Source organism: Oryzias melastigma, linkage group LG21, assembly GCF_002922805.2.
Source record: "Oryzias melastigma strain HK-1 linkage group LG21, ASM292280v2, whole genome shotgun sequence".
Lineage (NCBI taxonomy): Eukaryota > Metazoa > Chordata > Actinopteri > Beloniformes > Adrianichthyidae > Oryzias > Oryzias melastigma.
The window spans coordinates 6,937,656-6,959,138 of record NC_050532.1 but is presented as its reverse complement, the minus strand read 5'-3'; the positions used below and the strand labels follow the sequence as shown (position 1 = coordinate 6,959,138).

At 38.9% G+C, this 21,483-nt stretch overlaps 1 protein-coding gene across 1 annotated transcript in view; it reads left to right on the top strand.

Annotated features, from left to right (window-relative positions):
• Positions 1 to 1,397: 1,397 nt before the first annotated feature.
• Positions 1,398 to 21,483, top strand: part of klf7b (Kruppel-like factor 7b) — a 78,903-nt gene continuing 58,817 nt past the window's right edge. The window contains exon 1 of the mRNA XM_024286518.2: positions 1,398 to 2,018. Coding sequence (XP_024142286.1) covers positions 1,917 to 2,018 — 102 coding nt within the window. The 5' untranslated portion in view covers positions 1,398 to 1,916. The remainder of the gene's footprint in view (positions 2,019 to 21,483) is intronic.

Sequence of the window (21,483 nt, the reverse complement as noted above, 5' to 3'; positions counted from 1 at the left end):
GCCTTATAGTTGTGCTTTCTGATGTCAAAGTAACTTTGAAAGCTACATGGCGCTCTGTCAAAATGTCTGTTTTTTTTAAACAAGCTTGGGAGTTATTGTTAAGATGTTGATGCAGCTAACGTGTGGCACTGTACAACTGTGGGTTTATTATGTATTACTAACAAGGTTGGGAGTTGGCATAGTCACCATAATGTTTGTTTTAGCGATATCAGTCTACCTACGTGCCACAAACAAAGTTGTCAGTCACAGGTTTTGTGAAGACGCTAATGTGACTAAAGTGTAACAGTGTTGGACTGTTTTTTTAAGGCGTTACTAAAAAGTTTGGGAGTTAAAGGGATTGTGACATACACTAATGCAGCAGATGTGTTGCAGTATCGGACCATGTTTTTTTTCCGTGTTACTAACAACATTGGGAGTTAGCGTAGTCACAGTAACACTTGTTTAAGGTGTATCAGTCTTTTCTCACATGTTGGGAGTTACAGGTATTGTGACATAGCTAATGTGGCTAACGTGTTGCAATGTTTTTTTCAGTGATTCTAACCATGTTAGGAGTTAGCGTAGTCCCAGTATTGCTTGTTTTAGCTGTATCAGTATTTTTTTACGTGTTGGTATCAAGGTTGGGGGGGTTACATGCATTATGTCATATGCTAATGCGGCTAACGTGCTGCAGAGTTGCACTATGTTATTCTCCATGTTACTAGCAAGGTTTGGAGTTAGCATAGTCACAGAAAAACTTGTTTTAGTGGTATCAGTCTGTTTTTCTTTTTTATGTGTTTCTAGCAAGGTCTGATAGTTAAGGTATTGTCAGTAGGCTAACATAGCGTATTACTGACAAAGTTATCTCTGACTTATTTCTCTCGCTTAGTGCCTTTAATATGACAGTTCAAAAACAGACCATTGATTGATTGCACACGGAAATACAGGAATCATGATTTAAAGACCACTGCGGATGGTTGAAAAAATAGCAAACGTTTTGATTGAAGTGGTATTTTCACAAATAGACAAACTAGAAAAGTTTTATAACTTGTGCTTCAATACTTCAACTTGAACAGACTGAAGATTCACCTCTTTTTTAAGCCTTTACTTTGCATTTTACACTGGTAAAACAAGCCCTACAGGTGAAGCTGTCACACCAACATGCCCTCACACCTTAGCCCGCCATCCACCAACTCTGCTTTGCTCCTTTTAGCAGTTTCCCGCCGCTGTTTATGACTTTCCTCGTGTTCGTCCACAGCCCGCGCTCCTCTCTCCTGTCACCTCTCCGCTTGCGCAGCCTGTTGTGATTGCGAGAGGAATGCTGCTGCTTTTATATAGGCCTCTAAAAATAACTTCCCCCTCGCAGCCGTCTGCCCTTAGACTGACGGGGCCGCGCGGCCAATCAGCTCCCGGCTCCCCTAAACGCTCCGCCCCCTCACTCTGTCCCAGCGCCTCCTTAATTGGACGCCAGTGACATCATCAATCCTATTTACCTTATTAGGTCACGCATGAAATAGATTGACAGGTGGCTCCTCCCCCCTCATGCTTCCTCGCGCCGGTCGCCTGGATAGGAGGGAGGCGGGAAAGAGACGGGGGCACAGTCTGCTGCTGGAGGAGCGAACCTGGCAACCAGGCGGACTGGCAATCTGGCAATGCGGAAATAGACCTGGCACCCCGAGCCCGCACTGAGGAGGAGAGGCGTGACAGAGCGCGAGCAGAGAGGAGAGAGGAGGACACAGATAACAAACACTTTACTTTCTACGCAGCTTTTTTTTTTTCATTAAAGTGTTCAGGTGCTTATTAGCACCAACTGCTGTTTTTTCTCCCTCATGTTTTTCCTTTTATTTGACAGACAAAAAGAAGAATAAAAAGTGCGTGTTTTTGTCGTTTGGATTCCGGACTTTTTTCTTGACTTTTTATTTTTTATTTTTGCATCAAACATGGATGTGTTGGCGAATTACAGTATTTTCCAGGAACTTCAACTCGTCCACGACACTGGTTATTTCTCCGCGATGCCTTCCCTTGAGGAGAACTGGCAGCAGGTCAGATGATACATTTAAACTACACATTTGTTTGGGAGGAGAGAAAATAAAATGAGTAGAAGCTGAAAAGTGCAGGTTTCTTTTGGGGGTTTTGCTCTATGTTTTGCATAATGGGAGCGCTCCTGTTCTGTGTAGTTTTTTTTTCCTCCTCACATGGAGCACGGCGAGGTCCGCTGACAGGGGAAAACACATGAGGAGGAGGAGGAGGAGGAGATGGAGAAGTAGGAGGAGGAGGAGGAGGGCGCACAAAGCTTTACGCACTTCTCACATATAAAAAAAACAACAAAAAACAGTGAATATAACCTAAAGTAAATGCAGATTTTCAAAATAAAACTCACATTTTCTGCACAAATTTTAAAGCACACACATATTTATTAGTAAAAAGTGGAAAATTCTGCAAAAATAAAACCAAAATTATTTTTAGAACCATTAAATGTGCAAATGTATCTGTAAAACTTCACAAATGAATGTTTTTTTCCCTCATCCTCCTCCTACTGCTGATGGAAAAGGTGAGCATTTACATCCTGGAGCGCAGTGATGTGACTGATGTGATCAATACAGCAGTCTGTCAGTCTGATATATTTGGATTCTCAACACAAACACACTCTTAAAGACACACAAACACATATAGTGTGCAGGATGGACACGTGCCTAATAGGAATTGACTCGTTCTTAAATAATATATCCACATCTGCCACAGTTTGTTTGCAGATAATCCTGCTGAATAATGCATGCCACTCACAGTGCAGCATACAGCTTAGAATGCAGAAAACCTCACACACCCCCTCTAACAACTTTCATTGAAGGTGTGATTTTATATTATAACGTGTAAAGAAGAAGACTTTATTATTACAGATCAATAACGGAGATCAATCTGCTTCGGTGCTTCGTTTGTGTAATATTTTAATATATCATCTCTTTTTCTAGTCATATAATTTCCTTGTAACCTATTTTCCCCACCAGTCTGTTATCAAATTGTTAATTGATTAAGTGTTCATGAGTAAAACTAATTAGGGTTATTCAGGAGTACTGCCATCGTTTTCACTCCAGGGCAGGATGTGGTAATTTGGAAACGTGCGTTACTCATTTGATTCAATTTATTTATTTAGCAGCAGTCCACCACAGACGTCCTCCTTATCACAGGTTACATTTAAATGAGGAACACGTCAAATCAAATCCAGTCTAATTATTTTGTAATTACGGTGTGATTTAATCCTAATTCAATTTGTTACAGTCTGATTGCCTAATCTGTTTTGTAATAAACATCTGATTAGGATTATTTCTAGAGAAGCTACTATGTATGAAATATCAAAAGTTTATATGAAGTTTGTGAAAATATAATGAACTCAGTGAGGACATGGAGAACAGACTGCACATATGAGTGAAACACCCACACAAAATATGTAACAAATGTCGGAGTTATCGTCGTATGGCATGTTTGTAACCACAAACACATCCCAGATTATCTCAAATAACAAAAAACTACTTCTTAGTTTTGCAAATTAGACTTCATATTTTATATCTCTAGAAATTAAGTAGCTATGTAATCAAAAGTTACCCTTCACCTTTAATGAGTTAAAAAGTTCATTGGGTACACTTCAGCTCACATGCTTTTACTAAGCTGAACTCTCCTAAAGGTTTCCTTCCCATTTTCAATGTTTCTATAATCAATTACTTTACTTAAAATACTCTATAGATATAAATGATTGTGATGTAATTAACAAAAAATTATTAATTTTGGTAAAAACAAACTTTATGACAAATATCCTCATTACACTTTTAGCATCATTTAGCTTGAAAGTTAGCTCTTCTTAGGACACTTTAGTTTTCCTGTTTTTCAGAACTTCAGTGTTTTTATGACACTTGGTTTTTGTTATGATCTATTAATCTGTCCATCATTACAGTTAATTTACTGGTAATAAAAAGGAAAACTAAAAAAAAAGCTCAACCTTTTTTTTCGCCCACTTTTCTTTCTAGTTCGAGTGTTTTAGCCCGTAAAAGCAAAATATTTATACCTGTTGTCTCCCACAAAAGATTTCGTAAGGCATTAAGACAATAATCATAAAAGTCTTCATCCATTAGCAACACTTGCTATCCAGCTACTTTTTGGACAAGAATATTCGCAAGCAAGACATAGGGTTTTTTTGCACTGTAAGACACACTGGATTAATAGGGGCTCTGTCAATAAACGATGTGATGAATGAACTTGTGTTATATGTAAGGCATAATAAATTTAAATTTAGAGATAAGTCTGTCAGTCAGAGTTGATTAACTATGCTAACATGCCACATGTTACCACGCTTGAAGCGTTAACCTTGCCAGTGTTTTTAAAATATCTCAATCTTGTTTACAACACCTAACAAAAACAGAATGATACCGCTAAAACAAACGTTACAGTCACTATGCTAACTCCCAATCTTGTTTGTAGCACGTAAAAAAGAACATAGTCCTAGACATGTTAGCTGTGTTAGCGCATTTACAATAACATGCAACCAAACATTTAGGCAGAAAGCGTCTTCAAAATTGCTTAGAACATAGTCAACCAGTTTTCTTCTTTAATCTGTTTTTATGTGGAATTAACCGAACAATAATAAGCAACTTCATCAAAGGCATCAAACTAGTTAAAATAATGTTCTAGCTTTATTCGTTAACGGTTTGGGATGATCTACAACAAAGTGTGGGTTAATTCTGGAAGTATTTCTTACATTTGAGGTTGTAGAGTTAGGTTTTTAAGGGGGAATATTCTGCTTAACTGTGGTTAGAAGGTCAGCGTCAAGTGGACAAGATGGGGCTTTTCAGAAAATCCACACCGCCGCAGCATGGTCTTAGAAAATGTGAAAAGCAGACACACATGTCCAACAGGAGACCCGGCACCCACACATTCTTTCCAGTCTTGATCCTTCTATGTCTCTCTTTTTCCTCGTTCAATCCATCCTTCTCTCTCCGTCTTGCACACATAAACACACACACATACACACATGCTTGGCTGGCATGCACTAATGGAAAGCTATGGTCTGGCAGGACTCATCCCGCCACTTTCGACAGTAATTGGCCGTTCGCTGTCAGACAGACAGAACCACACACACATCCATGCACACATGCTGACACCCACTCAAAAACACACACACAGTGGCTGATTTGTGGGTGTCATATATCTTCGCAGCTTGTCCCTGCTCCTGATCTTTTGTTTTTCCCTCACATAGTTTTCTTTCATCAGCTGCTTTGCATCAGCCCTGAACACGGGGCAAACAGCATCCTACCTGTCTCTACACTCTTTCGCCTTTGACAGAACAAGCCCACACTGGTTATAATTGCAGCATCCTTCCAGGCGCAGAATGATGTGATGGACTTCGGGGATTTGTGTGTGCGTGTGTGGAGTGGTCAAGGTTCAAACCCAGACTTCCCAATTAGACATAATCCATTTATTCCAAAGCAGAGCCACTCCAAAGCCCTACAAATGAGAGAGAAAATGGAGATAGTCCGTGCAGGAGGATGATGAAGGTGCAGGTTTCGGTTTCACCCGGCTGTTGTGGAGCTGCTTTAACACAGCTAAAACACTATGCTGACAAGCTCTGCAGGTATCTGTTTAAAAATCTAACAGTCCTTTAGAGCGGCTCGCTCCAACCATCCCGTTCTCATCTCGGCTCCTCGTTTACATGCTGCGTGTCTGTAGTTCTTTTCAGGCATATTGATTTATTTGCCGGGGAGTCATTACAGCGCTGTGCTACAGCGGGCCGCTCTGTGTTGCTGAGATACAGCTCTCCCTTCGACTACCAAGGTTACAACCCTAAATCTGTTCTGGCGCTGGAAGCAAGCCGTTTGGTGCCTGCTGCAGGTGCAACGGCGATTCACATTTCAGCTAAACAAATGCCCAGGCTAACATGGACTACATCTGTCATTCATGTTTGGCCTGTTTGGTTGGCAAGTTATTGATTGGATTGAGTTCAAAATGGTTTTATGATTCATAAAACCAGTAGAGCGTAGATGTAAAAAAACAACTGTGTAGCTCCAGGATAGAATTAGAGCAGAAAACACTTCAACACAAAATACTTTTTTTAGGAAAACATCACTGCAATGTAAATAGGAAGGGGTAATACACGTCAATGGAGACACACTCTTTTTGAGTGTGTTGTTGTGAGGAAAAATGTAAACTATCACCTTCTGTCAAACCTGAATCTGATCAGATGATTGAAAGTGCAACAAAACTAACCGTAGTTCTGACAGATATCTGACTCTATAGTAATGAATATTATATGAACTCGATTTCATTAACGAGAAGTGAGTCATTTTTCCATAAAATGTGACAAGTTTAGCCCCTTAACACTGAAGATGTCACCAGCAGCACCTGAAATACACACGTTCTTTGAAATACCATAACCCGTTGATCGTTTACGAGATACACTCTTTGTTGAGCATTTACGAGTTATGCTCTTTGAAATACTGTAACTCGTTGAGAGTTTACGAGTTAAACTCTTTGAAATCCCATAACTTGTTGGCCATTTATGAGTTACAATATGTCCACGAGTTACACTTTTTGAAATACCAAAACTCTTTGAGCATTTATGATATATGCTCTTTGAAATATGGTAACTCGACTGTTTACGAGTTAAGCTCGTTGACATACTGTAACTTCTTGACCATTTATGAGTTACGGTATGTCAACGCGTTACAGTAACTCTTTGACATATCGTAATTCATTGACCATTTACGAGTTGTGGTACGTTAACGTGTTACGGTTAACTCTGTGATATACCATAACCCGTTAACTGCTTACATGTTACGGTTTGTCAACGAATTACGGTAACTCATTGACATACTGTAACTTGTTGACCCTTTACTTGATTAATGTCAATCAGCTAATTCAATCCATTTAATTGATGTTCATTACGTAAACACCTTCTTATTGTGAAGTGTTACATATGAGCACAAGGCTTTCATACACTTCAGAATCCTCTGGAATAGCTTTACTTGTGTTAATGATTGAAGATTTTTGGTAGTGGAATGGATGTAAACACTGGAGCTAAAGCTCCAATGGGAAAGGGTCAACATCTATCTTCTAAGAAGTGGACTGATAGTGTTTTAGATCTTCATGCGTGTATGACCTCAAAGATTCCCACAATTTCTCACTCAGCTCTACATTTTATCGTCCAGCCATGGTGACTAACAGGCCAAAACTGAAACAGGCCATCTCAATGTGAAGCAAATTGTTTCCTCTTTCTAAAAAAAGGTCTGTAAAGCATGCAGAACTACTTTTGCATATACATACACGAAACAAAGGCTGCCTAATGATGATGCAGAGCAAGTACAAAACACTGATGCCACCATTAGCATAAGAAGTTATGTATGTGGAGAAGAAAGCTTTGCTCCTATAGGTGTTTGTGGTTGGGGGACACCTCAGTGAAAATACCATCAGTAAGTGTTTGATCAACATTGGTAAATATTTGTTATCTACCATTTTTTTCCTTTTCATATAGATTAAATCAAAAATCAGGGTTAGTCTCTTTTGCTTCCTCGTGATAGAGTTAAAGCTTGTTCAAACTCTGGTGCAGACCAAAAATTCAAACTTCACATTAATAGTAAAAGAAGGCGGCTCAGTGGGCTAGGTGAAGGGCTGGCATGCAGGAGCCCTGGGCTCAATTCCAGGGCTGTCCACTGATCCCCACCCAGATTGGGTCCCTTGGCAAGACCCTTTACGCTGCTGCCTAACTGGGTCCTTGTGCACCTGAAGTACAGGGTTGTGTCAGGAAGGGCATCCGGTGTAAAAAAAACTCTGCCAAATCACTGATGCGAGACAGTGGGTGCTGTTATGCTGTGGCGACCCCGAAAGGGATAAGCTGAAAGTGAACTACTACATTAATAGTAAAAGTCCTGGTTTTAATGTTTTCAATTTGGCAACTTTCTCATTATATGGTGGGACTTTCCAGAACCTACATGGTTACTAATTTTAGATAAAAGGGACAAATCTGGCAACTTTTCCTGGTGTTTGGGGATACATTTTGCAATCAGTCTGCAATTTCTATTCTCACAGAGCAGCTGCAGGCAAAAAGTGACGAGGAGGGGGCCCAAACCATACATCCATATATGACGAGTTAGGAGTGAGAATGTGTAGGTTTATTGTGTTTACATTTCACTACTTGTTAATTTTTTTCAAAAATGTTCTATGCAGATGACTAGCAAATAATACGATGACATAACTTCTAGGTCCACCAATAGCCACTTTTCTTACTGAGGAGTTGGTGTCAATCACTTGCATGTGAACTCTGGTATGGTTCATGACATCATGATTGCTGTGAACATTATCTGATCAGCTGGAGTGATGAAAGTGTGTCCATATGAGGGGGACTAATTTGTTTTATTGATGTATTTTTGTTTGTTTGTTTGTTTTCACAATCAGAGCTTGTTTCAGGTTATACCGCCCCCTGGTGGTTATGGACTCATTGTAAAAAGGAAACTGAGATTTGATTGTTTTTCTTAAGAAGATTCTGCTGGACTATTCTGCAGTATCAGTGGTTTAAATGTTAAAACCATGCTGCAGCAGCTGCATCTTCAAACTGCTGAAAACACTTGCAGGCCCTGCGACTACTCATGCATAGAGTGTTATTTTCCCAGCTTCCTCTCTCTTTGATAACCTGTTGACCTGCTGTAGTGACCACTGTATGAACTTCTCTTTTTTTCCCTTCGTCTCAGTCTCTTTTTCTCTCTGTTTGCTCCATCTCTCTCGCTGACCGCCCATGGCTGGAGGCCGGCCTGGGGAAGTTTGACAAGATAATGAATTGCCATGCACGCTGCAGTTTTTCACATTTCACAGCCCAGTAACTCTGCATGTACGCATAGAATGAAGTTTGGAGGGGATGGAGGGGGTGGCAGCAAAAAAAAAAGAGAGCTAGAGAAAAATACCAGCAGACGACAAAAGACTGCTCCCTTCTCTTTATTTTTTCTTGCTACCTTTCTTTTGTGTCTCAACATCCAGCTCGTGTTACAGCCGGTGCGTGCACGCGGCCTCTCACGCTCGCAGTTATGTAATTGTCTGTGGAGCACAGCTGCTTTCTCGTAGTTGCAGCAGACAGACGAGAGGAAAGAGGGAGGAAAAGGATGCAACGGAGAGAAAAATGGAGGGAACAGTGGAAAAAACAGAGCTGGTGAGCTGCTGCTTATGTGACACCTGATCGTAAATGCTACTTCTCATATCTAAACTTGGCTTGGATTGTTAGTTTTACCCATTTTATAAAAGTTATTCAAACAAATTTTTCACACGCATATTTATAGCATAGAATCACTGATAGTAAGAAGCTTTTCTCATCAGAATAAATGCTTTTGCAGGGAGATCCTGCTTCCTGGTGGTCCTCTTCAGCCTACTTTGACATTTTACTTTCAAATAGTTTATCAAGCTTCTATCATTACTAACCATTTATTGTTCAGTCTCAAATTCAGAGGATGCTCAGTGATTTTTTTCCCTCTACCAGCTAAAAATCGGACTTCCTTATTTCCTGTCAACTGTAAAAGATGATACATTTCAGAGGATTTAACATGAAATAATTTGTTTTATTAATCTGCTTGGTACATATAAATATAACATAAAAATGCACGTCTGTTTCTTATGAGCCAAGACCATAAATGTGACCACTTTAGCTTTTTTTCTACCACTTAGTTCACTTAAATCTACTTTAAAAGAGGGAAAATATCAAAGAGAATGCTATTAGGCTTGTGTTAACATTGGCACAATCTAGGCTAATGTATTCTAAAGGTTAGTTGCTGCACACATAGAAGTCACCAGTTCTAAGACAATCATATTCTTTGATTTTTACATGATTAAATGTCAGAAAAGTGCTATTATAGAGCTATTAAGTGGTTTGTTCAGAGATGATCACCAAAGTGAAAGATTAACTTTCCTAGAGACAATAAAAACAACCTTCTTGGGTTTGAAAAATAACCAAGTAAACAGCCTGAACGACTGTCTTTACTGATAAATAATCGGAATATCAGCATTGTTAAATCAATGGAGCTATTTTTCATTCATTTTCTGTAGATATTTACAGTAACAAGAGTTCAACCTGCTAACCGCTATTAGAAAGCGGGTCTTAAACTGTCTTAAAATAGTCAAAAGTCTTTGATTATTAACCATTTAATAGCGTGAATGAAAATGGGTGAATATCTTCTAAGACCTAAATAGAGCAGGTTAGCTTCAGTTTATTGACTCTTCTGTTATTTTACATTTAGTTCTTTAGCTTCTCATGTTTTATAACTTGACCTTTAGGCCTTCTTATTCCTCCTTCAGATCTGTGCATACCTGGCTTCAGTTTTCACCACACGTCCTCTTTGAATGAACTGCTTAGAGTGTGAACGTGGCGTTTGGTTTAACTGCAGCTTGATGGTTGTCACAATATTTACAAAGATCATGTGAGGCCAGAGTAGAACCCCTGCAGTTGTAGATTCCTTTTTTTTACGTTTTTTTTTTTTTGTTTTTTTTTTTTTGTTAACCTGTCACTTATCCAACTATAGATCCTGCAGAATCCTCAACAGTTTTGCATCTCACCTTCGTTTGTATTTTAAAAATACAGTATGGAGTTGGTGTAAATGTAAATAAGAAAGTTCCAACAACCATCTGATGTCTGCTCAAACTCTAAATTTGTGTATGCATACGTTTATAGAAGACTTCTTGTGTGTAAAGTTGAGACATGTGTTTAAAGAAGAAACCTGAGTGAACTATTGCACCTCAATGGATTTTTTTCACATCTGGAAGCATCTTCACTTGTGGCAGAATGAATTCTTTGCAAATTTTTCTAGAAAAACAAAATTCATTTAAGACATAAAAAAAGGTCGATGAAATAAAAAAAAGATTCCTTAACATATTTTTCAAAATTTTTAAGGCAAAAGTCCCCCCTTCCCCCCATCGTAGACAGAGCTACCACCTTACCTTAATGGAATGTGAAAGACTACAAATCCTGGCCAAGTGCATTACAGTCCAGCAGCTTTTTGACACAAACATGCCTCCTCGCTTCATACGGAGTGCAATCTGGCGCTTTTATTCTTCTCAGTTTGAGCAGCTGCAATCAGCCCACATTCATTAATTCTCTTTTATTGTGCGCCCAAAACACATACAGTTGTTTCCTTTTCCTTCCTAATTTGAAACCACTCGAGTCAAACGCAAACACACTCGCCCGGGAACCCATAATTCAGTAAGTGAATAAGGCAAGCGAGTCTACGGCGGCGGAGATTAGATAAGAAGCGGAGCAGTCAGACCGCTGTGGCATCAAAGCAGAACAAATGAACTGCACTCGTGACGGAGGGAAAGCCATATCCCTGATCTTTCAAGACGAGCGCTTCGCTGTGGAGGAGAGTCCTGAGCAGCACGGAGCCCGATTACTACAGTTTACGAAAAAAAAAAAAAGATTTACCCCTTCATTTCTTCATGCTCCGAGAACACACAGGCTTTTCTATTGTGCATCGACTTAGCCCAGTAAATCTCTTGTGTTGCTGATTTTCCCCCTTTTTCCACTGGAGGAAATAAAAGTCTGACAGCTTTTTAGGAGCGCGGCTGTTTTGCTGTTCAACCAGGAAATATGCTGTCAGTTTGAGTGCTCTGGCATTTAGGAAGGCTTTTAGCCTAACTTAGTTTGAAGACTCGTCACAGGGAGAAGCCCTGGGAGTAAATCTGCCAAACTAGATGCAAAAAAACAAAAGAAAAGTGCAGAAATGTTACTTGAAAAAAGGAATAAAAGATTTAGCTGCTAGTTGCTCCATACCCAGCTGCCACGGCTGTAATGAGTACCCAAAAACTTGGATATCTGCAAGAAAAGTTGAGTATGAATATTAGCGACATTTGAGAACGCTGATTTATGGTAGCCCTGAAGGACAAATCAGCAAATCCCTAAACATTTTAAAAATCACAATTACAATTTAAAAAGCAAAACAAAAATAAAAAATAACAATGTGGAATACAAAACAAAATTCTAGAAAAACAAAAAGAAAAAGTTCTGGAAAACAAATGTAATTTCCAGAAAATAATGACCGGAAAAGGAAAAGGCATTATGGGACATCACTGATTGGATGATGGTATCCAGTATCGCTTCATGTCAAGTAACTTTCAATTGAAATGATGGACAAACATCATCATCCAATCAGTGATGTCCCTCAATACCTACTTTTCCAGTTTCAGTGAAAAAGAAGAAAACATTTTGTAAAGTAAAAGTAATTTACAGAAATAAAACAAAATGTTAAAAACAAAACGTAATAAGAAGCCAATGTAATGCCTCCCCATTGCGTGGTAGCAGTTGTATTTGTGACCAAAGCATTAAATTCACAAAATGTCATTTCGGCTTGCTTTTAATCCATGGAGTTATTTAGTATTTTGCAGGTTTGTTTTTGAACGCATTAAAAGAGAAAACAAATGTTTCTACTTTTAAAAAATGTTTCAATTCATGGACTTTCAATTAAGAATTTTTTTTTTTCAAATACTTTCAAAAGGTTTTCCCAAGTTATAGTTAAAGTGTAAATAGGGTAAAACAGTTTTTTTTCAGAAAGGATATTCTTATGGATCAGATTTAAAAGATTTGACTTAATGAGATCATTTTTTCAATAATATTTGACCTCTGTCTGTGGAAACCTCCTTCAAATGTTTTCCTCACATGTTGGCAACATTTCATATTGAACTTTTAATGAGCTTCAGTCTTCCAGTAACAAACCCACTGAGATTTGTTGGTTTTTACCATTTTTTTTTTTAAATAAAAGTGTCTCTATAACCATATTTTAGGGTCAGGGTTCTATTCAATGGTCTTGTGCAGCAATGTAGGAGGCACACTCAGGTGGGTTTTGTTTTGTGGACATTTTTGTCTCCACATCCTGCTGAGCCGATGTTTTCAGATCAATCGGCTCAGGGATGAAGTCTAGTGACCTGGCTGCCATCCAACCTCTCTTTTCTGGGCTCTTCCTCCCTTTTTTGTCCTTGAAACTTCTCAAAACCCTTTCTAAACAGAAATGTAAGAAACGTTTGAACCACAGGCTGTAGTTTTGCCTCTAAATTGAATAAAAATGTAGATACGGTGGTAAAAGATGATGAAGGTTTTCTGTTTTCCAACCAGACCTGCTTCCTCTTCTTTATTTATTCATCTTCCTCTTTCTCTGAATGGAAAATATTAGATTATTAACAGAACGACAATTCAGTCTGGCTGGAGGACAGGAACTGTCATTTTATGATTTTTCATTCTTCTGTTCGGCAAATATTTGAGTCTAAATGCTTTATAAATCAGTCTTAGGCCCATAACAATTCGTAACTGCTCAAGTCACATTGGTTGCAAGGCCACTTGAAGGGAATCAGGTGGGAAAAATCTCAAATCTAAACCATAAGCAAAGGAAATGACCCAACTTCCGAACCAATAGCAAAAGATCTTCCCACGCTTCCAATCCAATGTCTAGGCTTCAAAAGTATCCAGTTGGTCCTGGGAGACAGACTGGGGCTACCCCCAGGCGCCCACATTTACACCTGGGGCAACATTCCCATGTCCCCCAAAGTGGCCAAGAGGAGGGAAGAGGACAAGTCTGAAGGAGAAGGTGTGGAAAGAAGTCCAAGGGCCGTAAAGGGCCCATAAAGCAAGCAGGACCGGGTCCTGTTTATAAAGAAGGCAGAGTCCACCAGCTACCTACCGGTCTGTCTGAGTTTAGGTCAGGGACAGAGGAGGAGCAGGGGTCACCCTGTGTTAGATAAATATAAGTCAACGTGTGCATAAATTGATAAAGCTTTGTAAAAACATCTGCAGTGAAACTTTGAAACTAAAATCTTTTGTCTATTTGTATCAAGCTGGACCGTACAGAGAGATTTATTTATCATTTTAAATGATCCCAGAACACAGGAAGTCAGTTTACTAATATTTCATAACTGGATTAAGATCTGCTCTTTACTTAAAGTCTTCAATCCAACTAGATCAAGAAAAAAGATCAAATTAAGTCCATAAAAGTCCAGTAAAATGATGTCATGGCTGTTTAACACACACGGAAGTATGCTGGCTTTCTCAGAAAAAAACCCGTGTTAGAGCAAGTGATGAATATTAATGGGTATTTAAAGCGTTTTTATCTGAGCAGTAAACATTTCCTGCTCCGCCTGCAGCTGGAAGAAGCGCCGTCTGCCTGTGAGCCAGTGGCTCTGATTTACAATCTATGCTGCCAGTGCTGTGGGACGTGGGAGCGGCCCGGAGCAGATCACGCTGCTCGGTCTCTAAAAACTCTCTCTCTCTTGAGGGGTTTGAAAACTTGAAGAAAATTCCAACAAAGTTTATCAGGACTACAACAAAATGAAAGATCGTTTGGTGTCAGACCAAATAGAGAAAGCTGGTTTGAAGGGTGAAGTTTTTAAAGACCCACTGATAAAAATCATGTTGTTGGTGTTTTTTCTCACGATGGAGGACATATATATATATAAGAAAAATTAAACTCAAAATTGTACTTCTGAGTTTTGTTTATCAAATTGTTGTGAATCAGGTGCAGACAAAAAAAAGGCTGTTTGAAAAAGAGACGAAGAAAATACCCTGGACGGGCCACAAGCTCCCAGCTCCGCTCAATTCTGAAGCATTAACTTGCAGACAAATAGATCCATGAACGTCTTTGTTTTCCTCGTCTGAGCTGACATCTGGCTCAAAATATACTCAAAATATTACTTGTCATATTTTTGCAAGGAGCAGGGTGTGAGGGGCTGTAAGCTAGCAGGAGAGCATGTAAATAGATGGGTGAGGGGAAGTGGAGGTGGACTTAGTCCCACCCACAACTCAGAGGTAAATTTCCGATGAACTACTGTTTCTCTGCAGAAACTATGTCCTAGAAACTGACAGATTTTTTGATTTTGGCTAAAAATGACATAATCATAGTTTGAAGACCCATTGCTTTGAAAACAGATAAAAAGACAATTGGAGCGGTGAATTTGAGCATGACTGGTGTATGACAGTCCTTTTCTGTTTTTTCTGACGGATAGACGAACCATTTTAAAGGGTATATTTGCTAATGTGCATCCATTTATACAGTCATCCATGATAAATCAGTGCTCATTCGTTTTTTTTTCAGTGCATCTTTAATGGAATCGTTTAGTTGTCGTCATGGCTTTCTGACCCATTGTGAAGCGTTACAATGGGTCACGCTGTGTCTAAGCAAACAAGCTCCACTGAAAGCACGGAATAGACGGCTCATTACCAGAGTCTGCGGCTCGTCTGTGTGTTTAGGTGTGACTGTGACGGAGCTGCAGAGTGGATGGAGCATGCCTTTATTCATTTGTGTTTGTGGTGTGTGTGTGTTTGTAGACGTGTGTGTAGAGCAGGACAGTAAGTGGGTCAGATCCCACAGAGAAGGATGACCTTGGACGTTTGTGCTGCTTTTTTCCAGGTCTTTTGTCCGGTTTTGATTCGAGAAGATGCAAAGCGAGAAAGAAAAAAAACTATGTTCCTCCAAACTGGAACACAAAGAAGCTTTTTTTTTTTTCTTTTTTTTTGAAAAACATCCTCAAAAACAGAATAAATAAACTCCTTGCATAAAAACTTAGTGAAAACTTTAAAAATCCGATCAATTAGAAGTGAGTTTTTTGGCTATAATTTAATACTTTTCCTGTTAATTAGTCATTATCGTGATGTTTGACTTGAAAAAATGATCCATAATCAGAGAGTGTTTCTTCAGTCCTGAAAAGCTGTTTATGATTCCCACTTTGCACATTTTTCCCCAACAGAAGTTCCGCATTGACCCGGGCTGCGCTGTCGTACGTGGAAAAATGGTTGTGTTGTCTGGCCCGACAGAGCCACGCTGGCTTCACTGTTATATGTGGGTCGCCTTCTATTTTAATCCACAATGTTGCCAGGAATACCTGAGGGAGTAGACAGGGGCTGGAGTGTGTGGATGAAAGTGTTCCAGTTCTGCGTGTGAGCTTGGTGAGGACGGGTTCAGAGGATCTGTGAGAAACCCACAGATTGGAGGGACGGTTTTTGAATACAGCGTGGAAGTGGAAACCAGTGTTTGTTGGTGTTGAAAAGCAGAAGCGACAGAGTTAAAGCAGGAAGGTTTGGTTTGTTCTGGTTCCTCCGTGTTTGCATACCCTTTGTCTTCACTAGTGTTAGGTTCTCGCATATCAGGAAGTTTTACTTAGTTTTGGTTGTGTGGTTTTATGGGAAAAATTGTCAGTTGTAGGATAAAATCTCTTCTCTACTGTTTTTATTCTTTTGGTTTCCTCCATCTGTGAATCCCAGATCACTATTCATTTAGAGTGGACTGATGGGACACCTTCCAAATTTGGCAATCGAAAAACGGTGCACCCTGGTCAAAAGGGAGCCAGACCTCTAGGAGAAAATTCACTATCTGGGGCTTTTTTTCAAAAGTGAGGACAGAAAGGATTGTTAGATTGACTAACATCTATAATGCTTTACCATCAGAGCTTTAGGCAAAATCTGAATTTTTCCCCTAGCCTTACGGCTTCTCTGTATCCCTACATTTAGCCCTCCAAACAGAGAGATATGATTGATGCAGTTTTTGGCAGACTTCTGGGAAATTTATATGGCACTGGATTTTGGAGCCGTAGATTCGGACAGCATAACAAAATGGAAAACGCACTACATAGTGCACTATATAGTGAGTAGGGAATTAATCCGGCATAGCCCTAGTCTTCAAATTAAGTCAACGCTAACATTCAATGATGTCATCAATAGTCTTTGGTTGTCTATGTTAGCATGGAGCTTAGTGCTCGAAAAATACACAACATCTAAAAAGTCATTTAAATTTAGACTTCTGTGCTTCAGAGCACAGCTTCTTCGCGGCACATCACGACGAGATTTACCCTGACGGCAGAGGGATGCAGAACTTGAAGTCCCTTAAAAAATATATTTCAGACATCCCTTTTACTTCAAATGTCCCTTAAATTGGAGGGGTGGGGGAAGAATTCCTATTGCGTAATTAACACTATTCTCACTCTGAAGCGGGGAAAAGCATCCTTGTGCTTAAATGCAACACTTTACAGAAGTAAAGTACTTCATCCAATCAACAGGAATCAGCTGAAAAGCAGCTAGTGACTCATCTTTGGCCCATCCATCGCATTTTCTACATCACAAATACACTCCGTTTCAAACTGAATTTTTTCATCTGCTCTTGATTCACAACTATTTGAACAAAAAAATACTCAGAAATGCATTTGCTCAAATTTATTTTATATTTGTCCCCCATCTTTAGAAAAAATGCCTGAAGAACATATTAAACACACCATTTTCCTTGAAATACTACTTTAAGCTCAGGAGCCAGGATATCTGTCAAAATTACTCCTCCAACGGCTTCCTAACAAGGCGAATGGAGCACATCCAACCAGCAGGAAAGACCTGTGTTAGACCTCAGGCACGGGGGACAGATTGTAACCCCCCGTTGACCCAGTAATGTTTTACCACAAGATATGGAAAAAGAGGTAAAAGCTTGGAGATGGAGTCTCTACTTAAGTATGATATCAGAATATGTCAGATAACCTGAATGAATGGCTTTCTGTGTCAATTTTGTTCATTGACATCAACACAATCTCAGTTTGTTCACACACTGTGTTTGTTTGATTTTTATTCTTTTTTAACAGAGAAAGGGGATGTTAAAATTAAAGCAACTGCAGGAGTCGCACCTCCACCTGTGAAATATTGTCTAAAAGCAAATACACAACCCCATCATGACTTTCTTCATGGATGGAGTTAAATGTTTGTTCTGGAAAATCCTAAAGTTTTGTTTGCTTGCTCTTCTCAAAGCCCAGTAAAGCTTTGTTAGACATTAAATCAATGCTAAAAATCCTGCAGAGGCGCCAAAACCTTGTTTTTTCATTTGTGTTGCACATTATAGATCCATGAAAATTCATTGTTTTCCTCCTTGAATGATGGCATAATTAAGAAAATTAAAACTTATGTTCAATTAACCAAAGTTTGTGTCAATCATTTTGTTTTTGCTTCTTTTTATTGATAAAATAAAAAATAAAACCCAAGTATGGTTTGGAAAAGAAGGAATTTCCAACTTTGACAATAAGGTCTAAACACAAAATATGAACACAAAGGTACTAAATTTAAATGAAAGCTAATCTATAATTGCAAACTAAATAATTTCTAGCTGTTAGAAAAAATAAAAAGCTTCCTCTTTTTAACGTGTTCCTTCTGATTCAAATGCTTGTAAATGAGAAAAATATGAATATTTCATTTGGATAAGTGGTGTTTCCACTGCTATCATAAAGCATAATTTATGTACTTTTGGAAAAAAAAAGTTTTTAATCAGTTCCAGCAGAATGTCTGATTGCACGACATATAACATTTTTATCAAATGATTCGCCGTGATAGGGAGGTGTTGCCATTAGAAACAGAGATGCGTTCTTATTCTGTTGAGCGTCACAAAGGAACTCCAACACTTTTGAAATACTGTGGAACGTCGCTTCCGAGATGAAATGCTTGGGTTCAGAGCGTGATAACTCAATTACTAATCCTGGTCATCTAATGGGCCTCTTTGATATATTTGCATTAGTCAATTGGAGACAATGAAGTGAAACGAGAGGAACATAAAGGAAGGGATCAGCTGCTGTTGAGTCTTAATGGATTGACCCTTTCTGTGTGTGCGGGGGGTGTGTGTGTGCGATGGGGTGGAGGAGGGAAACAGCGGAGGGATGAGGTCATCGTGTAGCGTGAGCATGCATAAGTCTTTGTGTGCGGAGATATAAAAGATGTGAGCGCATAGAGGTGATGACTTCATTCCTTATGCATTTATTTATGTTCATCGCTGCACCTCCAGCGGTGCGTGAGTCGGAGCTTCACCTCGTCAGAGCTCAGGCCCTCAAACAGAGACGTGTTTACTCGTCTGCAGAAGCATATTTGAGAGAAAGTGTTTGGAAAATGTCTGGACATAATGAACTTATTTCACAGGCACCTTTCACCATCTGAAGAACGAAACTTAAACACCTGCTTTGATGGTTAGATCCATGTACGTCTTTTTTTTTCTAGTCTGAGTTGATATTTTGCACAGAACTGTTGCACCACTAATGTTAGGTTAGGGATGTGAGGGACTGTAAGCTAGCAGGAAATCATCTAAACAGGTGGATGATGGGTCGTAAGGGCATAGACTGCATCCTTTGTCTATGTGAACCAATTCTCCACCAGTATCTTTGTCTTTAGACAGTTCACAAGAAAATAAGAAAACCATGTTTGGTTTAACTATCAGAACTCTTGGTCAGACCAACAAAACTACAAGCAAACTTACATTTTTGTTGGTTTTATGGATAATAAAGGAACTCAACTTTACTGGCTCAAAATAAGGCCATAAACATTCGCAACCGCAACTGCGAGTTTACAAATAAATCATGTTTTATCGTGATGGAAAATACATTTGCCCCAAAAACTGCATGCCCGTAAAAAAGATTTGCATTTGTGAAATTATTTCTAAGTCTTCTATTGGGAAGTGTGTCGTTGTACGACTTTATGATTGGATGGCCACAAATCAAACTGTCCAATCAAAGAGCAGGTGGCTTCCTGTCCTCTTGCCCCGCCTCAGACTTTAAGGTGGATTTCAGTATTAACATTTACGAGATAAATGTAGACACAAATACAAATCTTTTTGACGGGCATGTAGATCCCGTTTTACGCAATTTGCAAACTTATATTATTTGGGCAGATTTATTTAACAAACTTGATTTATGTGTGAACATGCAGTTGCGGTTGCAAATCTTGATGGCCTCATTTTGTGCCCATAAAACTTAACTGAGGTTTTAAAAACTAAATTAAACTGTGAGTCGCACTCTATTTTTTAGTTTCCTAACAAAAATGATCCTATTTTGTCCCCTTTATTTAATAACTTTTACTTCAAGCTAGCCGTCACTGAGAAACATTCTAGTTGAACTAATGAATGAGTACATGTGACATTATAAGGCAAAACATTTCCATTTTTTATCATTGTTTTTTTGGACCATTAAAATCCTGACATGTTTACTGCTTTTATTTTGAAAAATCATTTTGTGTGTACATTTTACGAATACTTTTCAAAATATAAAACGAACTTGTGGGGTCATATATTCTTCAAAAAAGTTCAACCAGATTTGAGTTTATAGACTCTAAAATAAACTTAGTTGAAGAAAATGATTTAAGTGAGACATAGAAAAGCCTAAGGCCTAAAAGATTACCTGCTCTAAAAAGTAAAAAACAAGCAAAAAAAAAAAAAAAACCTCTCCATGTTTCCATCCCATCATGGTTCCTGTCAGGGTGGCAGAGAACAGTGTTTACACTTCTGCCATCTGTCACCGTGGCAAGAGGCGGGGCACAGCCTGGACAGACCGCCGCTCTATCACTGTGCCAACACAAAGACAAATGATACAATTATCCACGATCGCACAAACTCCTCCGGACAATTTGGCATCATCGGTTATCTTAGCGTGCATATTTCTGGAGTGTGGGAGGGAGCCGGTGGAGAAAAACCCACGCAGGCACCAATCGAGGCTCCATCCACTACTCCACGCTGAAAAGCTGCAGGCAGAAGTCGAACATGGAAATGGTACAGAACTGAAAAGACGGCCAACTATTTAGAATTGTTTGATAGCTTTGTTGGTAATTAAAGAGCTTATGGCGGCAGTTCCTTCTGCAGCAGCGTGTGTCAGCCAGGTGATGCTGAGGGATCAAACCAAGGTCTGAATCAGGACACCGATGTGCTCCCAATGACTCTACCCCTAAAAGACTATAGTTATGTGGGACTATCCAGTGCCCTCGATTTTAATGTAATCCGGACACCGCACTCATAACGTTTTTTTTTTTTTTTGAATGGCAAATATGACATCATAAATTTGTTGAAGGAAAAACCTAATAAATATGAACATTGTGCGAAAATGTTTTATGAATCCACTGAATTCTAAGGATGAAAACTTGGATAATTTATAAAAATCTTGATTTTTTTTTTTTTTAATGACCATTTGTTCAACTGCATTGTGGTCTAGATTTGTCAATCTAATGAGCATTAATGGGCTATGTTTTTTTACAAAGACTTCTGTGAAATTTCCAGGCCACCGGATTTTGGAATTTTAGGTTTGAACACCCTGACCCACTGTCGAGCTCCCTATATAGTGCACTAATTATTGAGGTAATTTGAATACAACCATAGTTCAGGAGATCATTTATACCATTGAAGGATTGCTGGGTCAATAACAACAACAACGTCATCGACTTTTTACCCCTGATACACATCAGTAAACCCTTCCCACTCCCGACAAATGTTATATTTGTTTCTGTTTCTCAGTGGAGAAGAAAAAAAAGTTTGCATTCTTTGATGTAATTGATACAGCTACTGGATTCAAACGATATAAATGATGGAATAATACAATAAAAATCTCAAATGAAGAAAAAAACTGATAGGTTAGCATAAAGTTATTTATTAATCACTTTTGTTGTAATATTTTTCATTTTTCTTGACATTGTTTAAAGGCATTGAGGAACAAACCCAGGAAGAATTAAAATTTTTGGTT